The sequence below is a fragment of the Notamacropus eugenii genome, chromosome 3 (genome assembly GCF_028372415.1).
Source record: "Notamacropus eugenii isolate mMacEug1 chromosome 3, mMacEug1.pri_v2, whole genome shotgun sequence".
NCBI classification, from domain to species: Eukaryota; Metazoa; Chordata; class Mammalia; order Diprotodontia; family Macropodidae; genus Notamacropus; species Notamacropus eugenii.
The window spans coordinates 50,222,523-50,244,418 of record NC_092874.1 but is presented as its reverse complement, the minus strand read 5'-3'; the positions used below and the strand labels follow the sequence as shown (position 1 = coordinate 50,244,418).

Genomic DNA, 21,896 nt, shown 5'->3' with positions numbered 1-21,896 from the left:
TGCCTAACCAGGATAGATTTTTTTTTAAAAAAAGCATTTCTAGGTAATAAGGTCACCTTATGGTGATCTAATGATGAATCTAGAAATCAAGAAATTGATACCTGTGAGCTACTTAAATCTATAGAATATTTGATTATTTTAGAGATAGTGATGGTTTCAACTCACATAAATTTGTAGAGTGAAAGATTCTTAGGAGACAATACTTGTGTTCGAAGACCAACTGCTTCGATGGTCAGTTTTCTGACCATTGTAGAAGTAGCTCCCATCTCCTTACTATGGTTTAAAGAATGGATTGTTTTGGGGTTTTTTTTGTTGTTGTTGTTAAGTAACTTAAAGGTGATCACTGGTACAGAATGTATTAGAGCAAATTCTTTCACTTTGCCTCGTCAGTTTCCTTTTGACAGCGTGGCTTCCTCTACGGGCTGAGACCAAGGCCAAACCATAGACATTCAGAGATATTTCTTGCTCCTTACGGCTCTCCGTGTACTAGAAGTTGATTTCTTTATCTAGTTGTATTATTATTTTGGACTGATGGATTTTCTGCTCCTATTCCTACCTCAATTCTGCAATTCTGTTTCTCCTATTAATTACCAGTATAACCTTGAGAAAGACATTTCATCCTTCTGTCCTCAGTTCCCTTATCTGTAACATGAAGGGGATAGCCTTTATGACCTTTGTGGTTTTCTAGATTTCTAAATCTAGCATGGTAGGTTCACAGGATGAGGAAATAACCAGTTTTGAATTTAACAAATATTTAGTACACGCAGTGCTCAAAACACTGTTCTCGGCACTGGAACGGCACTGAACTGACTCTTCTTCTCCTGTCTTCTGGACTGTGCCTTACTTCTTTTTCCTCTAAATTTCACTAAATACTTGCTGCTTACTAAGCATGGATAGATGTGGAGGCCTTCAAGTGACATGTAAAGGAATATGCTTTACCATCCATTAGGCAGCAACATGGGATCATTAGTGATTTATCTAGGATACTAATGGTGAAAATGGAATAGAAGGGAAAGAGGGAAGAGACATTTCAAAGAAAGAATATGATAACACTACATATACAAGATGAAATTAAGGGAGAAGTCAAAAGATGACTAAGTTTTTGAACTGGTCATTCAAAAGGAGAGTAGTGATACTAATGGAAACAAGGTAGTTTAGGGGAGAAGCCAGACCAGTTTTTAGTCAAGAGAAGGTAATAAGTCTCAGTTGTAGACCTCCCGAGGTTGAGATGAACCTAGATTTTATTCTCAAGAGTCCAGTATATAGAAATTTTCACGTATTCATAACTAAGGCAAGATTCTTCTTTTCTACAACAAGCAGGACATAAGTAAGAGAAATTTAAAAGTCACATTTGGGTTTTTTCTTCTAGCTTACTAATGAATCTGTAATGAAAGAAGAAATGGATATTATTGAGGTTTCAAAGAAACAGCCTCAAGAAAGTTTAGAAGAAGAGGAAGAGACTGAGGTTAGTCTACAGTTTTTTTCAATTAAAACCTTTTTATGAGTGCAAAAGCCCAGACTCTGTGAATTTTACTGAAAGTAGTATCATTATCATTAATAGCATTGCTTCAAATTAATATTTGTTGGTTGAATTGACATAAAGACCATTTTCAAATTGTCAGTTTCTTATAACAAATGATACTGCTTTCAAATTTGCTCTGCTATTCAATACCCAGTGCCTCCGTTTAATTCTTGGATGGAGATTGAGGTGGATGCTCCCTGAGCAGATACAGGTCACAAACTTGTCTAGACCTTTCTACTCTATATTGCCCTTGTGCATGTCCCCTGATCACATAATGGGCCTTTCTCTTGACATTGCATTAATGCAGTGGAGCACTCAGACTATCCCTTCTTTATCTCATGCCTCTGCTTCTCCCTTGCCTTTTCTGTTACCACCACTTTAATAACTGTACTCTTTGTATGAAGATAACACTAGTAACCTCATTAATTGGGCCAAGTTGATTTGCTGTTTCTTCAGTAGTGGGGATGGCTTCACACAGTACTTTCCATCTGTACTTCTTTAACACCATAAGTTTTGTGGGTGTTATGCCTAGCCCATTGAATATGGTGAATCCTAGGCAGAAACTGAGTATGTAACTTTGACCTCATTATCAGAGATGTCGTATCTCATATTTCATGTGCATGTAAATACAAATGCATGCATATTATCACTTAGATGACCTCAACTTTACAGCACGATTATTTAAACAGCCAAGTCCTGGTTGGACACTCTGCTGATCAGATATAACCAGACAGGGAATCATGTTCCTCATTTGCCCTGACCAGAACTCTGACTTGGTGATATTTCACCAAGGATTTTACTAAGTACCTACCATATGCAAAGCACCATACTAAATAACGAGGTTGTAAAGGATCGCTTTTTTTCCCCAAAGAGCTCATGTTCTGCTGTGAGATACAACATATGTATACTTCTTTGGAGCATTCTAGACCTTCATTTGCTATTTGCTGGCCAGCACATAACTTGAGAGAAAAACTTACTAAAGGTGTTGCCATCTCCTTAAATTCTGTTTGTAACTTCTCCCATTTAGAGCATGTAGGTAATTGGCAGTTATTAAAACAACCAAACTCCAATAACATCTAAGGCAGGAGTGGGGATCCTACAGCCTTGAGGCCATATATGGCTCTCTGTGTTCTTGGGTGCAGCCTTTTGACTGAGTCCAAGTTTTGCAGAACAAATCCTTTTATTACAAGATTTTGTTCTCTGAAGTTTGGATTCAATCAGAGGGCTATGCTTGAGGACCTAGAGGGTCACATGTGGCCTCAATGCCACAGGTTCCCCATCTGTGATCTAAGGTATGCAATATAATAGGATAATTTTATAGATTGGTGCTGATAGCTTATCAGCATCTCTTTTTTGCCTTAGCTTCCATTCAAAATCTGCTTATATACCTTTCATCCACTGCTTTTTTACATTTCTGTTCTCCGATAGCACTACTCAGTGTACCTAGACTTCAAAAACCCCCATCAATTCTACTGTAGATCAGATCAGCTCCAAGAGAGATCTTTGGTTTTCCCCAAATGAAAATTACTTTCACTAAAAATAATCTTCTCTCCTCAAATAGACCTCAGACCTGATATGGTCCTGTAACTTATACATTGGAAGAAGGACAAGAGACAGCCAGACTTTGTGGTGACATGAAAAATAAAATAAAAGTCTACTCTCTGGAGTGCTGGTCACAATTTATATTCTTAAACAGGATCATTTTCCAGGGCTAGAGGGAAGAATATCCAGTACTTTGTTAGACTACATTGATAACATCACTCCATCTGATACTTGGGGAAATTAAGGCAGCTGACATTTATTCTTTCATCATGTATTTTATTAAGTACATGGTACTCTATGCAAAATAGTGGATGTCCCCTGGGGATGGTAGACATACATATGAAACAGCTACGTAGCAATACAAGGTGATACATTCAGTGCCATCAAGAGACCATAATTCTTATCAGAGTGAGAGAAAAGGGAGACCAATGGGGATTTTCATCAGTCAGAGAGAACTTCACGGAGAAAGGAAAAGTCCCCATTGAGGAAATTGGATGGGGTACAGACAGAAGTGGGCTAAACAGGTAATACACGCAGAGGAAAACGAGCAAAAATTGGGGAATAGATTAAGCATAGTATGAGGAAATAACCAGTTTTGAATTTAACAAATATTTATTTAGTACCTGAAGTCCTCAAGTCACTGTTCTGGGCACTGGAACTGCACTGACCTGACTCCTCTTCTCCTGTCTTCTGGACTGTGCCTTAGTTCTTCTTTCTCTAAATTTCACTAAATACTTGCTGCTTACTAAGCATACATAGATGTGGATGACTTCAAGTGACACATTAGGGAATATGCTTTGCAATGCATTAGGTAGTGCACAGAGGCTTTGACCTGGGTACTTATATGAGGACAAGGGTGAGGTTGATCTGGCAGTATGCAGAACGGATTGGATAGGGCAGGGATGAAACAAGGAGCCTATTTAGAAGACTTTCTACTTATGCAATCATTAGGGATTTATCTAGGATAGTAATGGTGGAAATGGAAGAGAAGGGAGAGAGGCAAGAGACATTTCAAAGAAAGAAATGATAACACTACATATGCAAGATGAAATTAAGGGAGAAGTTAAAAGATGACTAAGTTTTTGAACATGTCCTTCAGAAAGAGAGTAGTGATACTAGTGGAAATAAGGTACTTTAGGGAAGAAGCCAGACTAGTTTTTAGTCAAGAGAAGGTAATAAGACTCAGGTGTCAACCTCCTGAGGTTGAGATGAACCTAGATTTCATTCTCAAGAGTCCAGTATATAGAAGTTTTCAGGTCTTCATAACTAAGGCAAGATTCTTCTTTTCTATAACAAGTAGTACATAAAAAGAGATATATAAATGTCTTACTTGGATATTGTCTTTTAGCTTTCTAATGAAAATGTAATGAAAGAAGAAATGGGTATTATTAAGGTTTCAAGGAAACAGCCCCAAGAAGAAGAGGAAGAGGCTGAGGTTAGTCTACAGTTTTTTTTATTTAAAACCTTTTTATGAGTGCAAAAGCCCAGGCTCTGTAAATTTTACTGGTTAGTATCATTATCATTAATAACTGCTTCAAATTAATATTTGATGATTGAATTGACATAAGGACCATTTCCAAATTGTCAGTTTCTTATAACAAATGATTCTGCTTTCAAATTTGCTTTCGTATTCAATACCCAGTGTCTCCCTTTAACACTTTGATGGAGGTTTATGTGGGTGCTCCCTGAAGAGGTACAGGTCACAAACTTGTCTAGCCCTTCCTACTCTATGTTGCCTTTGCACATAACCCCTGAGCATGTGATGGGCCTTTCTCTTGACATTCCATTAATACCAGTGGAACACTCAGGCTATCCCTTCTTTATCTCATGCCTCTCATTCTCCTTTGCCTTTTCTGTTACCACCATGTTAATAACTGTACTCTTTGTATGAAGATAACACTAGTAACCTCGTTAATGGTCCAGGTGGATTTGCTGTTTCTTCAGTAGTGAAGATGGCTTCACACAGTACTTTCCATCTATACCTCTTTAACACCATAAGTTTTCTGGGTGTTGTGCCTAGCCCATTGAATACGGTGAATCCTAAGCAGAAACTGAGTATGTAACTTTGACCTCATTATCAGAGATGTCATATGTCATATTTCATGTGCATGTAAATACAAATGCATGCATATTATCACTTAGATGACCTCAACTTTACAGCACGATTATTTAAACAGCCAAGTCCTGGTTGGACAATCTGCTGATCAGATATAACCAGACAGGGAATCATGTTCCTCATTTGCCCTGACCAGAACTCTGACTTGGTGATATTTCACCAAGGATTTTACTAAGTACCTACCATATGCAAAGCACCATACTAAATAACAGAGTTGAAAAGATGGTTCTTTTCCACAAAGAGCTCATGTTCTGCTGTGAGATACAACATATGTATACTTCTTTGGAGAATTCTAGACCTTCATTTGCTATTTGCTTGCCAGCACATAACTTGAGAGAAAGAATTACTAAGTGTTGCCATCTCCCTAAATTCTGTTTATAACTTCTCCCAATTACAGCATGTAGGTAATTCACGGTTATTAAAACAACCAAAGTCCAGTAACATCTAAGGCAGGAGTGGGGATCCTACAGCCTTGGGGCCATGTATGGCTTGCTGGGTCATTGTGTGCAACCCTTTGACTGAGTCCAATTTTTGCAGAAGAAATCCTTTTATTGCAAGATTTTGTTCTCTGAAGTTTGGATTCAGTCAGAAGGCTGTGCTTGAGGACCTAGAGGGCCACATGTGGCCTCAGTGCCACAGGTTTCCCATCTCTGATCTAAGGAATGCAATATAATAGGATAACTTTATAGATTGGTGCTGATAGCTTATCAGAATCTCTTTTTTGTCTTAGCTGCCATTATTCAAAATCTGCTTATATACATTTCATCCTCTGCTTTTTCACATTTCTGCTCTCCTAAAGAATATTTTTTCCCAAAATTGTTGGAAGCTCCACTTGTTTATTTTCAGATTTTTAGAGTTCAGCTTATCTATGAGATACATTGCCAGAGGTTATCAGGCCAGTTTCAGTTACTTGCTAAACCAGTTGCTCACTGCTTATGTATTACTAGCATGCTACTCCTTATTTTATTTGCATAGCTTCCCCTCACTTTCTAACCCCTTTACGTACCTGCTACACTTGCAGAAATGTTGTTTGCCAATGATTTTAGGCTGTTCAGGTGCTGAATTTTAATAACCAGCAGAATTCCATAATGGCATACACCAGTGGATGGTAATATATTGGTATAACCCTTTTCCCCCATCATTTACCCTAACTTGTAAAAGATAAATTCATTCAGACAATCCGAAGCTTAAATGTGTCCCTTAAGGATTTAATGAAGCTTGGTTTTATTGTACGAGCAAGAAACCTGAATTCTTAAAGCAACATAGTGCCCTGAGATAAACACTTTATTACAAGAGTTTGTTTAACTATAGAACAAAGCTTCAAGTCTAAATTGTATTGCCTTCCTCTTACAAATGAATCCATGCCTTTCTAGTTCAGTCTTTATATGTCTAGCTACTATACAGATTAATGTAGCTTATGTTTGACTAACATTTGTTCCTTTGGTTATGTTGGTAATGTCTTGAAAAAGTTATTTAAATTTTCATCTTTTAGTAACTTCTTTTTCCCTTAACAAAGAAATAGTTTTGAAATAGTATTACTACATTTATTAACCATGATACCGTAAGGAAAGGCAAAGGATCAATTCTTTTTTTTTTTTTGGCTAGATCTACAAATATCAGCTATATTTGCTAAAGGTAAAAAGAATAATAAGTCTTAAGACCTGAATGCATATCATGATATTTTTTCTTTTTATATCAAAATATTGGCTAGTCATTTCCAAAAATGTACAGAACCCAAGATTCTCTTAATATAAAGAGAAAACTCCCACTGTCATTGCAGGTCAGCACCTGTCATGTGATTTAATGTCTTAAAAAGTTACCTAGGACTTTGAAACATGAAGTGATTTGCACCATATTGTATAGCAGAGGTGATATTTGAGCCCAGGTCTTGTCGTCTCTTTCCCCTGTACCACTGTGCGTCTCATTCAGAAAAAAGGCTAAAGAAAAAGAAGTCATTTCATGGCCTTGTGCAAGAACTAGATAATGTCAAAACGTATTTAGAAGAAAAAAAGAAAGTTTTATTTTCCTTCTAATTGCCTTTTGTAAATCATTTTGTTCCCCTCCAGATTTGTCCTGTTGTTAAATATTTGTCCTATATGTTAAATATAAAAAGTAACAGTGTTGGTTTCTAGTCAGTATTCTGTAATTGTGAAGTATGGTTATCTTTTTTCAGTTCTGTGTTTCAGTGTTTTGTCATTTCTTGATAATACTAGTCTCTTGCTAAGGTCTAATTAAATATTATTTCAAAGAGCATCTAATTTGTATATAAACTTTTTGGTTTCACTTTGTGACTAAGCAGAAGAACAACTAGCCATTTCCAAAATGATCGCTCAAAAAATGGTTTTGTTTCTCTTATTCTCCCTCCCTTTACAAAAACTAATGCAGGATGGAAGTGAGAAACAAGGAGTGGAAGAAGTACAGCTGTGTCCAGAGAAACTGAAAGAGTGTGGTCCAGCTGTGTCTCCTGACAGCGTCACTAAAGACAGGTACGGAAGACGTGTGTGTAGTTTTATACTTTGATTATTTTTGAACGGTTATTTTGTTTACATTAAACCATTTAGTGGTAGCACTATTGCGTGGTTGATCTTTTATATTTTGTCTGAGAAACAACATGCCCCTTCTGCAGCAAAGCTATCAATACGTATGAAGAGTAGTGCCAGGTCTTCTCCAAGTTGTGTTAGACAAACTGAAACTGACAAGCAGCCTTGCAGAATACTCGATTTGGAGTCAGAGAAGTTGCTTCCGGTCCTTACGACTTTTGTGCCCATGGGCAAGAGACTAGATTTCAGTTTCCTCATTTGAAAAATTAAGGAATTGTCCCAGATAGATGACTTTGAAAGACCTTGCTAGTGATCCTAAAACCATCCCTTTTTTGGCCTTCTGATTGCTTAGAATTTCTCTTGTCTCACTTTTACAGCTTTATATATCATTTCACTACCACAGGAATACAATTGTAGTGATTCATCACAGAACATTTCATTATTTAATATATAGAGAGATGCATCACAGAATAGTTCCTTTCTGTTTTTCATACTCAAAACATTGTGTAATTCTTTCTTAAGATTTCTTCCTTTTAGTCAGTTCATTTTAGCACAACATACAAACATGTTTAATTCATGTACCAGTACATTAAAAAAAATGAGCCAAATGTCAAAAACTTTTCTTATTTCACCTATTTATATAAATATTGTGAATGAGTGATTACATTTTATAACATCAGTACAAAATATAAACCATGTCTGTGTTACTTAAGAATTTTTAAATTACATTTAAATCTATTGTTATTCAAATGAGCGTAAATTATATGATTTCAAACTGCAGTTAATGTCTACTAACTTCATTTTTTCTCCCTTCCTGACTCCCGTAATTGCCTCCCCTCTCAAATCCTCCTAATCCCTTTCCTCAGCTTGCATGGAGGCATTTGGCCCCTAAGATTTTGGCTCCCCCATTGGATCCTCAGCGTGGCACACAATCAGTGTGGAGCTCAGACAAGAACAGTGTATCAGTGTACGAAAACTAAAATTTCCATAGAAATATAAAATAACATGATTTATTTTATATTTCTTCTCTAATCAGTAGACTTGGTTACTAAATGTAGAATATTTGTATAAATTTGGGTAATAAGTAGTTTTGATGGTTTTGTTTTTCTAGCTGTACATAAAGGCAGTTACTTTTGTTTATTCTTAAGGAACCTTTAGAAATAAATAATTTTTCTAATGGGGGAAATTTACCCCTCTTGTGTTGGTAGTAAAGAAGTTTGGAAAAAATAAGTAAAACAAAATGAAAATTCTTTTTTAAGTGATCTTGATTTTAATTTTTCAGTGTTAATGTATGCGAATGAATAATAATAACATAGTCAGAGAATGTGACTTAACGTGTACAAACAGCATAATCACTATTTCTTTAACAGAAACGGAAGGAAAATTTTCTATCACTCTGAAAACGCCACATGCCTGATGTGTCATTTATTCTTAGTAGTCCACTCCTACAGTATGAAGCTATGAAAAGAAATTAGTTTCAGAGACATACTGTCCACCCAGAAATTCTGTCCATTAACCTCCATAGGTGTGCATATAAAAATATAAATACAATGTAAGGAGAGACACTGGAGTGTCTCTGCTGAATTTAGCTGTTAGAAGCAGTCAGGTATTGGATTATTAAAAGATTTCTCAGTTAAGTTTCCTGACATTCATTGCATCTGTGCTTTGTGTTTTTGGATGCGGCCTCTCCTGTCCTACTACCTCCACTCAGTTCTGACCATCTTGATCTGGCCTCTGCAGAGCTGGAGCTTGCAGTGTTTGGAAATCTGGACTATCACCCCTAGAGCAGCACAGAAAGAATGTGGAAGGGGAGCCTGCTTTTTAGACAGGTCCCCGTAAAGTGTTCTTTGTGGGCTGGCAGGCCTACGAATTGTAAAGTCCCTTCATTTGTTTCAGAGTTTGTGCATCTCGAAATATTATATTTAATTGACCCAAATCACTTAGTTAAAAGAATCAATTAAAATAGACATTTTAATAAATTAATTAAAAAATACAAACATCCAAAGGCTTCACTAAAAATGACAGTGTTGTCAGTCATACTGGTTTATACTCTGAAAATTAATGAATATTTCCTTATATACTGCACTTTATGTATATGACACTTCATGACGTGTCAAATAATCTAATTAATCTTTATTTACATGTATAGAAATCCTCTCCAGGAAGCTAACAACCGACTTGTAAAGATCCTTTTACAAGTTGTAAAGACCATAGCAGCTGTTGAGGAAACAGCTGGCCCTGACGTTCTTGGTGTTTTGGATCCATCTTATAGAGTCACATCACCAGCCAACGTCCTTTGGGAGACAGAGACGGAAGGAAGAGTGCAGTACTACATCTGTAAAGAAGGTACCAGTTCTTGAGAATCTTGCTGTCATTTTCATTGATAAACATCTGTTAAGTATCTCTGAGGTGAAAAGCAGTACAAAGTCTGCATTGGGAAGCTATCAAAGCACCTGCCAACACAAAAGGCCCCGAAATCAACCTGAGGGGCTGTTCTTCTAAATACATTCTTCACAGTATTTCAGAGTTAGCGCTTAGTCTCGATCAGAGTGCTGCTCTGTAGGGTGCCTCCAACAATACACTTCCTGGAAGGTCAGGAAGACACCTGAACAAGAGAAGTCGCTGTGTGACCAAATTCTCAACCAGTGACAGAAAATATCCACCTCCCTGCCCAGAACACGTACATACCATCAGCATCCTCCTGAAATGCGTCATAATTTGAGAAGCTGTAAAGAAATAAAAATTAAGGTTTCAAGGCTCCCAGAAGAAAACCCCTATATAAACATAAGGTTGTTCAAAGGTGAGAAGGATATTTAAGAGGAAAGAGTCCTATGCCAGAGCGTGAGACTAACTTTGGCTAATGCACCAGCAGTAGTTCTAGAAGTTATACAAGCCCATCTCACATTTTTATCTTTGCTTTCTGGCCTCTGATTCTTCTCTTTCCCCATGTCCGTGTTTTGTAAGGATGGGCAAAGCTGTAAGAGTCAGAGGACAGGGAAAGATTGGATTCTGGAGGAGGTAGAAAGAAAATGGCTGTATACCTTAGTTTAGCGTGGAGGACAGCTGCCCCTTATGGCCACATGAAGAAAGCCATGACTATTTTCATCTATAGGTTCTCACATTTAATTTTAAGTTCTATTTCAACATTTCCTTAAAGTATTATTTTTGTCCACTCCTTTTTATGAGTGCCCAGTATATGTTCTCTACACACATCAGTCTAATTCAATTAATCCCCAGGTCTGTTTTGAACATATCCACTAATTATCGTCCAGCTCTGCAGAAATAACATCTTTCCTTTTTTTCTACTCTTTCATTGTTGAGGTTCAATTCATTTTACCAAGGAGCTTATATTCTACTAAGGGATATAACATATAAATAGATAAGCAAATAGGAGGTAATTTGGGAAAGGAAAAAAGCATTACCAATAAAGGAAATTAGGAAGAATTGTTTCTCAACTAGTACCTGAGTAGACATGGAAAAAAGCTAAAGATCCTCAGAGTCAAGGAAAGAATGTTGCACTTTTCAGCGAGAGAACCAACCTGGACCAGAGCAGAGAGTCTGGTTACAGAAGACTGGATACAGGCAATAGCAGAGGGACCCATCTGGCTAGAGCAAGGATTTGTGAAGGAGGCAAGTTGTGAAATAAGCCTGGAAAGGCACGGGAGAGCTGAATTGTGAAGAATTTTAAGAGCCACATCAAGGCTTTTATATCTTGTTCTAGAGATGATAGGGAAGTGTTCTTGAGCAGAGGACTGACATGAGGGAGGCATCATAGTATTGTGGTATGGTACAAAGAGTATTAGATGTGGAATAGAGGGCTCAAACTCTGATTCTGCCACTTACACCTGGTGGAGCATCAAGTGACTGGTCTGACAGGTCCCTGAACCTCTCTGGACCGGAGTTTTTTTCATCAGCACATCTCATCCTTTAAGAAAACCTTCTGCTTTAGACCGTAGTATTTTTAATGGAACTCCTCTGAGGAGGATGAAGTGTATGTTCAAAATTTTCATCGGTTAGCTGTTGTTTTTTTTAAATGTTTTTGGTTCTAAATTCTTCCCTTATCCTTAGATCTGAGGGATAAACTATTCCATGCTCTCCTTTTATGTGTAAATCATGTACCCATATTGACCTTATCTTGGTATGTGGTGTGAGATGTTAATCTATACCTAGTTTCTGCCAAATGCTTTCTGATTTTTCCAGCAGTTTTTGTTAAATAATGAGTTTTTGGTCCCAAAAACTTGGGATCTTCTATGCTAGATTACTATGGTCATTTACTACAGTGTACTGCGTACCTAACCTGTTACACTGATCCACCAGTACCAGATTGTTTTGAATATTGAATTTTAGATAGGACATTTTTTAGGTTCTTAATTGGGTTAATGAAACCCCTTCTCATCTGTCTTTTTACATGACTTGTTATGCTCTGTGGGTCATCAGCATCAAGATGATAATTAAGTGGATGAAGTCATGGGGAGTAGAGAAAGAGAAAGGGACCCAAGAGTGAGTCTTTGGGTGCACTCATATTTGAAAAGGACAGTTAGGAAGCACAGTGACTTGTCTGTGATCACCTAGCCAATGAAGGGAAGGATTTGAATCCTGATCTTCTTGTCTCTGCTCTGCCATGTTCACTATTGAGACTGTGCAGGACTGTCATGAGGAAGAGAGATCAGATAGATATATTCTTTTCTGGTTCTTCCCCCTGAGCTCCAGCTGTTCCCCATATTTCAGTCTGTCACGAATGCTGTGTGACGTAATTCTCACAAGTGGCAGGAATGGGTGCACTACACTCTAGTTTTCCTTCATAGAAGGCACACACATGCTTTATAAATTTTGAATACATAGAATCAACTTATATTATCTAGGAAACAGGAATAGTATAGATGAATTAAATTGAGTTATATTAGAAATTCTGTTTTTGTTACAGTTTAGTACATTAACTGAACCTTTTAACAAATCAGCAAGTATAAAATGTGTCTGAGTTTAAATAGTTTCTTTTTCAGTTCCCACCTGAAAAAGTGGATATACCCAGTGAAACAATCAAAAGCAAGACAAGGAGAAAACGTCAAAAATCCTAAATAATCCAAACTTTTTTTCTACGAAGCTTCTATTGCTCTCTCTTTTACCCTTTTCTTTGCTAGCTGTTGAGCAGAAAAGTAGCATTACATTTTTTTTATTGTGAAATGTGTCCAATCAGATATAAATTTGTTAAATATGTCCTAATTTGTTTGATGGCATTACAATTGTGAAAGGTATATATTCATATGATTATGAATGTATAACAGTAATATAATTACTGCCTGTTGTTGTTCAGTCGTTTTCAGTCACGTCTGACTCTTCATGATCCCATTTGGGATTTTCCCGCCAAAGGTACAGGAGTGGTTTGCCCTTTCCTTCTCCGGCTCATTTTACAGATGAGGAAACTGAGGCAAACAGAGTGAAATGACTTGTCTAGGATCACACAGCTAGCCAGGTTTGAACTCAGGAAGATTAGTCTTCCTGACTCCAGGCCTGGTGCTCTGTGCACTGTGGTGCACTGCCCCAAATGACCACATAGTTATTTTCATAAATGGACTTTGTAATTTAATATCTTGTTTAATTTTCAAAATGTGTCGTAGTTTCTAAATGTGAATTTCATGATAGTACCTTATTCTTCTTACAGAAGAGCCCCTAGTCTCTTGCTGCGGAAGTGGCACACCAAGTAATGCCCCTGGCACATCATCAGAAATCACCGAGGAGAAAAAAGAGCTGTGTCAGCACCTTCTACAATGCAAACTTTCTGGAGCTAAAATCAATCTTGAAAGTGAAGAACTAATCTTAAATGTTAGCTGTCGGCTGCAGGCTGTAGTTGAAAAACTTCTCGAAGCCGTAAAAGGACCAAATAGTCAGGTAAGACTTGTTATGTGTTGAATGCCTCTTGAGGCTCTAGTAGGCTCCGGTTTAAACTGCCTGGAAGAGATGGCATCCTGAATCCACAAGCCTCCTCCAAAGGAATGAAGGAGCACTAGGATTCTGAGCAGGGTTGCCCAACCTCTGATTTTACTGGTCTAGGCAATACCTTCAATCAGTGCAGATCACATGGATTCTTTCTCTTCATCTTAAAGTCTTAGGGAATGGCCTAAAGCATCGCAGGGTTAAGAGGGTTGCCCAAGGTCACACAGCCAAGATGCGTCAGAAACAGGACTGGAAATCAGCTTTTCCTGACTCCAAGCCTGGCCATTTGCTCCTCCACACTGACTCTCCAACCTCCTTAATTAAGAAATGGTGTGATGGACTGTAGGAGACTGTAAGAGAGCTGGCCTTGAACCACAGAAGACTGGGGTTCAGGCCCCCTGAGCACATCCTAGCTGTGTCACCCTGGGAGAGTCACTGAACCTCCCAGTGACCTAAGAAACTCTCTTCATCCAACAAGCTGCAGAGAAGTTGCTGATCTGCATTGGTCGGGGAAGTTTCTGCATCCAAGAGATCACTGTCAGTAGAACCATGGATTCAGAGTAACCAACAACTTAAAAATTATTTCAGACTATTTATCAACTAATGAAAATTCTACAATAGATGGCATGCATTTACAGAATGCTACTGCCTGCCTGGCATAGATAGGCAGATAGTTCAGGCTTTTTATGTAAATTTTTATTGTACAAATTCGAATTCTGAAAGAACTTTGCATTTCAGAAGAAATGTATGTTAATTTTGCTATACAGTACCATGCTTGGTCGCTTTCTCTCTCTCTCTGTCTCTCTCTATTTCTCTGTTTCTCTCTATCTGTCTCTGTTTCTGTCTCTCAGCTCCTTCCCCTTAGCTCAGCTCTTGGAGACCTCCCACTCCCCCCAAAAAAAACCTTTTTAAAAAGAAAAATCCTCTGAGTGAAGGCAGAACAGATGCCTGGAGATGCTACCACCACCACTGAATGGGGCTTGGCAAGATAGAGCTTTGCCCCACTGCTCCCACCTACTCATGTGTCCGGGCCCTGCATCTCTGTCTTCCATCTGTTTGAGCTTGAATACTTCATGCCTGTCCCTGCCCCACACATGTCACCCATCCTCTCCTGTCTGCATCCGTGTCTGGCCGTCACATGTCTGCCCTCTGTGTGTTGTTTGTCTGAATATCAACCAGGCCCTCACGTGTTCCTCCTCCTGCTTTTACTTTTTGTCCCTGGCCCCTGCACGTCTTTGCACAGTGTGCCAGCCCCCTTCTTCCTTTAGTATGTGGCCACCTTCCTGCTTCCCTCTCTCCTTTCCTCACCTCTGCAGGCAAATTCACATCACATAAAAATGTCTTTACATAGAGGTTTGCAGAACAGTCTACTTATGTAAAATGAGAACTGTCTGTACTCAATTTATGAATATATTTCTTTAAGGTTTCTTCTACCTCCAGAATTCTTTGGCTTTCTGAATGGTTGTACTCAGTTTGATGTAAAGATTACAGAGTAAACCATTAAATATTCCTATAGAGGTTGTTCACATAATATTAACCTTTTTCACTGTTCATCTAAATGAAGTTTTTGGGTTTCCCAGGAAAGTGTCTGCCAGGTCCAGTAAGGCTAAAGTAGCTGTTCAGGTTAGATTGGAAGTGTCATGACTGAATCTGAATGTTTCAACTGCATCCTCAAGATATTGTAAAGACTCTGGAATTTCCCCAGATATTACTATAACCTAAATATAGTTCATCTCGGAATCTGTTTTGAATTCTTAGGAAGATGTGAAATAGTTATGATAGCTTCTGATTTATTCAGCTGCACTTCCAAGATAATCAGTAATTAAAATGATCTTGAACTTGATGCATATATTTGGTAGTTAAAGCAACACAAATCAACAGCCTAAATGAATGGGGTTTTTTTGCCTTCATCATATATTTTAATCTGGTTTCTTTGTAATAGAATATTTCACTTTGACTTTGTTTTTTTCACGATATCTCTGAACAACCAGGAACCATTCTGAGGTGCTCTTTCGTTAGGTGCTGAACTCATATTCACAAAGAAACCTGGAAATGGAAGTCTTATGGTCTTTTTCTAGACTCAGAGATATATCTCAAAATGTGAATAGAGTTAAAGGCACTTTGCAGGGAACGTTCGTACTGTGTAGAGCTTGTATTTAGCAGAGTGTGGAGAGCGTGAAGACAGACTATCGCTGTTCCTTACTGCGCATGAGACTTTTTATTTATAATAATAGCTGTGTTATTGGAAAAGAGACGTTCTAATACACGAACAATCAAGGTTATAAACTCCCTTGATTTCGCTGAAGGAGAGTATTGTGCATAAGATGAAGTTATTCACATGAAAAGAGGGAAGGTCCACACTGGCATGCAGTGTTCCACCAGGATGTTCTGTCTCTTTCCCAGTTCCCTCTAGAAGGCCTGCTCCATAGGCAGCAGACTTCCTTTCCTCTTAGATATTTTTCTCTCTCACCCCTTCCAGCTTCTACTTTTCACTGAGAGAAGATACCTCCTTGATGACAGCATCCCTGGCTGCCCTTTCACTCTCTGGTAGAGGGAGGGAAGTTGGGAGTACGCCTTGGTTCTGTCTTTACCACCGTCACTCAGTCACCTCTGCTCCTTTGTGGTGCATTCAGTCCAGAAACATCACCAAATCAGAATTCTAGTCACTGTGATCAACCAATGTCCAAGATATTCCCCTTCTTCCTAACTGAGTTCAGTGTCTGACTCATCGTCTTTTTTCCTCAAGTCTTGCCTTTATACTTGGGGACTTGAACATATATAGTGATACTCCAATCCCCCAACTTCACAGTTCCTCAACTTACTCATGTCTCATGACCTACTTCTCCACCCCACCTGAGCCATACCAAAGGGTCAAACTCCTGAACTTGTCATCACCCACAAAGGTTCCACTTCCGTGTTCATGAATTCTGACATTTCTTTATCTGATCATAATCTGTCTTCAGTCCATTTCTCCCCTCTAACCCCAAATCTTTTTCTTTGACCATACTGTGACCTCCAGTCCCTGGCCTTCATCCCTGTAGGAGCTATGCTCTCCTCCCTTCCCCATCTTGACTCTTTAGTGAATCAGTTCAACTCTTCACTGTCTTCTTGCCCCCTTCACAAGTCACTAGACTTGGCCTGCCAAGCTTCAGCCTTTTATCGCCTCTACCATCCACTGCCTTCTTTTCTATGCATGTGCTACTGAACAAAGCTGGAGAAAATCATGAAACCATGCTACCTTGGTCCACTACAGATTAATTACCTAAATTCATCTGGGCCCTGTGTTGCTACAAGGCCGATTCTTTTATACTTTCCTAATTAACTTACTATCCCATTTACCACAGTGGTTTTTCCATACCTCTCCATCCGTCCTTAAGCCTCTCTCAGTCCCTCCTCTCCCTACACTCTTGGCCCAAAACACATGCATATAATATTAAAGTATTCAATACTATATACTATGCATTATATTATATACTCTACTATCAGCATAAAATCCAAAGTGCTTTTATGATTCCCTGAAAGCTATGTATGGACCAAAAACCTATGGTGTATCACAACTGCTCAGTGCTGATGGACTCATATTGATTAGTGATAAGGACATGATCCTAGAGAGATGGGCTGAACACTTCCATTGTGTTCTCAACAGAACATCATCAATCAGTGCTGAGTCCATTGACTGTTTACCTTAGGTTGAAAATCCCTCCTTAGCTGAACTTGCAACTGAAGAAGAGGTTTTGAGGGCCATTAGGCTCCTTTTTGTGGCACAGCACCTGGTGCTCATTCTATTCCAGGTGAGATCTATAAGGTAGGGGGACCATTGCTCATGCAAAAGCTTTTTGAAATTTTCTAGGTTATATGGCAAAAGGAAGTTATCCCCCAGGAGTTCAAGGATGCCTCCATTGTCCATCTTTATAAAGGTAAAGGGAATAGATTGTCCTCCAACAATCACAGAGGTGTCTCTCTCTTAGTCATTGCTGGCAAGATTCTTGCAAGAGCCCTCCTTAATAGGCTGATCCTTCACCTGGAAGATGGTCATCTATCTGAGAGTCAGTGTGGCTTCAGAAAGGACTGAGAAACAGTCGATATGGTGTTTGCTGCCTGACAACTCCAGGAGAAATGTCAGGAGCAGAACAGAGGTCTGTACACAACGTTTGTGGATCTGACCAAAGCCTTTGACACTGTTAGTCATGAGGGCTTATGGAAAATCATGTTAAAATTTGGTTGCCTGGAGAAGTTCATCAATATTGCACGTCAGTTTCATAGTGGCATGTTTGCCTGGGTTCTGGATAATGGACAAAGCTCTCATGCCTTCGCAGTCACCAAGGGAGTGAAACAGGGCTATGTGCTTACTCCCATGCTTTTTAGCATGATGTTTTCAGCCATGCTGACAAATGTTTTCAGTGAGGAAGAACACGGCATCAAGGTCAACTGCCATACTGATGGTAAGCTCTTCCATTTGAAAAGGCTACAAACCAAGACCAAAGTGGAGGAAGTGTTGGTGCATGATTTTCTGTCTGCAGATGATTGTGCACTCAGTGCAGCCTCTGAAACTAAGATGCAACAAAGTATGGATCAATTCTCTACTGCCTGTGCTCATTTTGGCCTAGTAATTAACACCAAGAAAACACAGGTGCTCCCTTAGCCACCAGCACACCATCCCTAGGTGGAACCATCGATTACAACAAATGGAGAAGTTTTGAATGCTGTGGATAAGTTCACTTACCTTAGTGGTGTACTTTTCAGGGATGTACACATTGACAATGAAATTGATCCATGCATTGCCAAAGCTAGCTCAGTGTTTGGGAAGCTCAGACAAAAAGTTTGGGAGAGAAGAGGTATTAGATTGACTACCAAACTGAAGGTCTACAGAGCCATTGTGCTGACCTCATTGCTATATGCCTGTGAGACATGGACGGTCTACAAGCACCATGCCAGGAAACTGAATGACTTCCATTTGAACTGTCTTAGGAAAATTCTGAGAATCACCTGGCAGGATACGGTACCAGACAACATTGAAGTCCTTGCTTGAACTGAACTGCCAAGCATTCAGACTATGCTTCAGACAGTACAACGCTGATGGGCTGGCCACGTTGTTCGAATGAAAAATGTGTGCTTGCCTAAAAGATTATTTTATGGAGAACTCGCACGGGGCAGGTGATCACATGATGGTCAGAAGAAGCAATACAAGGACACCCTCAAGGTCTCTTTCAAGAACTTTGGATTTGACTGTGCAACATAGGAAACACTGACACAGGACCGCTCAGCATGGAGTGCCCACATCAGAAAGGGTGGTGTACTGTATGAGCGAAGGAGAATTGAGACAGCACAAAGTAAACTCAGGAGGCACACATTTGGAGTATCTACCCCAAATGTTCACCCGGACTATCTGTGCCCAACCTGTGGTAGAGCATTCTGAGCTTGGACTGGTCTGATCAGCCACAGTCAGACACTGAAACCTGAGTTTATCATGGTGATGTCATTTTGGTCCACTTTGAGAACAAAGGATGACAACCAACCTACCAACCAACCGTACGCTAACACGTTATATTATATGCTGTATTGTTTTAAGCTACTAAAGCATTTTTTATAAAGCATATGAAAACAGCACAGAGACTTTTGGGATACCCTGTGCAAGTGTCTGTGCTGTTCCAGGGTTTGATAGGTATGTCTTTCTTTCACTGGATGAGTTAACGAATGAGTTTTTACTTTAAGAAGAAAGATGATGATTATAACATGAGTATCAAGATAGAGAATTAATATACATCTTAGAGGCTAATGACTTTTATTATATGTAGTTGTTTTGTATCCAGCTCCATGTCATAATTAGCTATTATAATATAGTCCTGCTGGATTTTGCCCAGACTAGCTAATTATAGGGTCAGGCCTATTTGCAAACAGTAAATCAGAGGCTATGTAATTAGCATACAGTAAAGACTTCCCTCACACTAGCAGAAAAGTATCTTTTTAAGAAGCTGGGTTTTTTTTTTTTAATATAGAGTGTTACTCTTCCTTGAAAGGTGATCTTTTTTGGTGGTAAGCTTTGGATGCAGCTTTCACAAACTGAATGAACTACAGGTAGCTACTTACTTTACAGGAGTAGTTTTCCACCCACAGATGCTTTTCAGAATTTTAGGACCAAAGATGATAATCTTCCAAGTGATGTCCTTAGGGCCTGGAGAAATTAATGAATGAGCTGTTTACTCCTACAGAATGTTTCCTTAATTATCTGATAAAGTCTTTAGAGTTTTACTGATTCCACATCTGAGAAAAATGTCATGTGACCCATCAAAATAGTCAACAGTTTTGTTTTCTCAGAAGGGAGGGTATTTCTGAAAATGAGTCAGCTACATAATGATCAGCTATTGAGTTGTTTTCTTTTTGAAAAGCTTAGATAGAATTATAGCAAACAGAAAGTTTGTATGGTCCTCCTCCCACTCTGGTGAGCATTAGTCAGAGTTTTGGTTGTGCTCTGTGTGCAGGATTTGGCCTTACAGTTAACCAGTTTGGAAGGTTAGTAGAACATCAGCCACGTGAAAACCCCAAGAATCCAGTCATCCTCTCTCACTGCAGTTTGTTGTGTTTTATATTTTAATGTGTTTTATACATACCCCTTACTGTTTAAATAGAATGTACTTAACAAACTTGAGCCTTGTTTGATTCAAAGTTAATCAAGTATTTCTTAAGTGCCTACTGTGTGCCTTTGCATTGAGCTTATATGAGATAATAAATATATGCAAAAATACACACAGCACAGATATAAATTTGTGAAATTCAAGGTAGCGTAGGTGCTTCTGTGCTTTTCATTGCCTCTAAGCATTCTCTTTCGCTTTATAAGGTTACCTAATACTTTTAATTGCCATCAGCATTATGTGTGCCTGAAACAGAGTTTCAAATATAAATACATTCATTTCAGTTTCCTGCTTCTATAAGCTCCTTGAGGTCAGGGATTGTTTTATTCTTGACATCTGAAGGCCTGGCACCTAGCACAGAGTATATAATAGTAACCTAATAAATGCTTATTAATTAATTGATTTAATGCTTCTATGGGTTTGAAAACCAGTGAACCAAGCCTGCTTTGTCATATATATCATCATAAAAATGCTCTTCTCTAAGATCCTAAAGTACATGAGCTTTAATGTACGTCCTCTGTAGCATCTATTTTGACTTGTACCTAGTTTGCTGATTTGCTGATTCCTGGTTGCATTCAGGGTAGTCAAGGTGGCTAAATAACAAGTCACAGAGGAAATGTTAATCAATAAGAAGGGGTTTGCATTTCTGCACTTATTTTCACAAAGAACAGGAAGAGCAGGGCTAGCTTCTGAATAGTGTAACAGTCAGAGAAAACCAATCACAGAGGCAGCTCAAAAAAGTGGGAAGAATGTTGGACGTATCTCAGCTCTGCTGCTGTCCACCTAGGAAGCCTTCACCTCTCTGGGCCTCAGTTTCCTCATCTGTAACCTGAGCTAACTACATGAGCTACGTAGCTCTTCCCAGCTTTAACTGTATAATCAGTCCTGTTCTCCAATGAATGCCGTTTCCAGTCTTTTGACTGGAGAGTACCATCTGTAATGGTCCTATGAAAAGGTGTGCTTTTTCAGCCATATATCTGTCTGATCCACCAAGAAATAATTTCACTTATTTGATAACATTGAACAGTTTTAAGAAGATTCACTAATAACTGTAGCATCTAGATGTTGTTTTGCTAAAAAACCAGTTGACAAGCATTGGGAATGGCAAAATTAATTCTCTGTCCATGCAACAGATTTTAATCCAGACAAATTCCACAGCAGGCCATGTTGAGAACCACAGACTCACTTGAAGAAGTTGAAGGTCATCTGCCTTTAGACTCTGGGTCAGATACCCCACTCCAATTAAAAATCTCCTTCCACTACCAAAAAAACTCTCCTTGAGGTATTTGGGGATTTTCATTGCTTATTCAACATCTAATAAAACAAAGATACCCATTAATGGAATTTGTAAGTGGTATTGAATTTTATTAGAGCCATCTGCTTGCCTGACTAATGCTTATTGTATGTGAGAAAGAATTGTCAAGTTCAAGATAATTTGATAGTTGCCTTAGAGAAGATACTTCAAGAATGTCTTTTGTTTAATCTAAACTCTTTTCACATTGAAGATATCATTTAATTTTTAATGTACTTTTTAAAAAATTGAAAGTGGCTTGCTAGAGTCAGTATTCATTTTAGAGCCCCTAATTACACTGGTTCACACCTGTTGTGTCGTTATG

The 21,896-nt window shown here is 38.6% G+C and overlaps 1 protein-coding gene and 1 long non-coding RNA gene across 5 annotated transcripts in view; one reads left to right on the top strand and one right to left on the bottom strand.

The window, feature by feature from the left end:
• LOC140530919 (uncharacterized) overlaps positions 1–21,896 on the bottom strand; it is a 949,813-nt gene that overhangs the window by 201,928 nt on the left and 725,989 nt on the right. The gene's annotated exons all lie outside the window — the stretch shown is intronic.
• The window catches only part of LOC140531017 (A-kinase anchor protein 9-like), a 92,767-nt gene that overhangs the window by 50,465 nt on the left and 20,406 nt on the right, over positions 1–21,896 (top strand). The window contains exons 10-14 of the mRNA XM_072650219.1: positions 1,370–1,465; positions 4,413–4,499; positions 7,566–7,666; positions 9,870–10,066; positions 13,380–13,606. Coding sequence (XP_072506320.1) covers positions 1,370–1,465; positions 4,413–4,499; positions 7,566–7,666; positions 9,870–10,066; positions 13,380–13,606 — 708 coding nt within the window. The remainder of the gene's footprint in view (positions 1–1,369; positions 1,466–4,412; positions 4,500–7,565; positions 7,667–9,869; positions 10,067–13,379; positions 13,607–21,896) is intronic.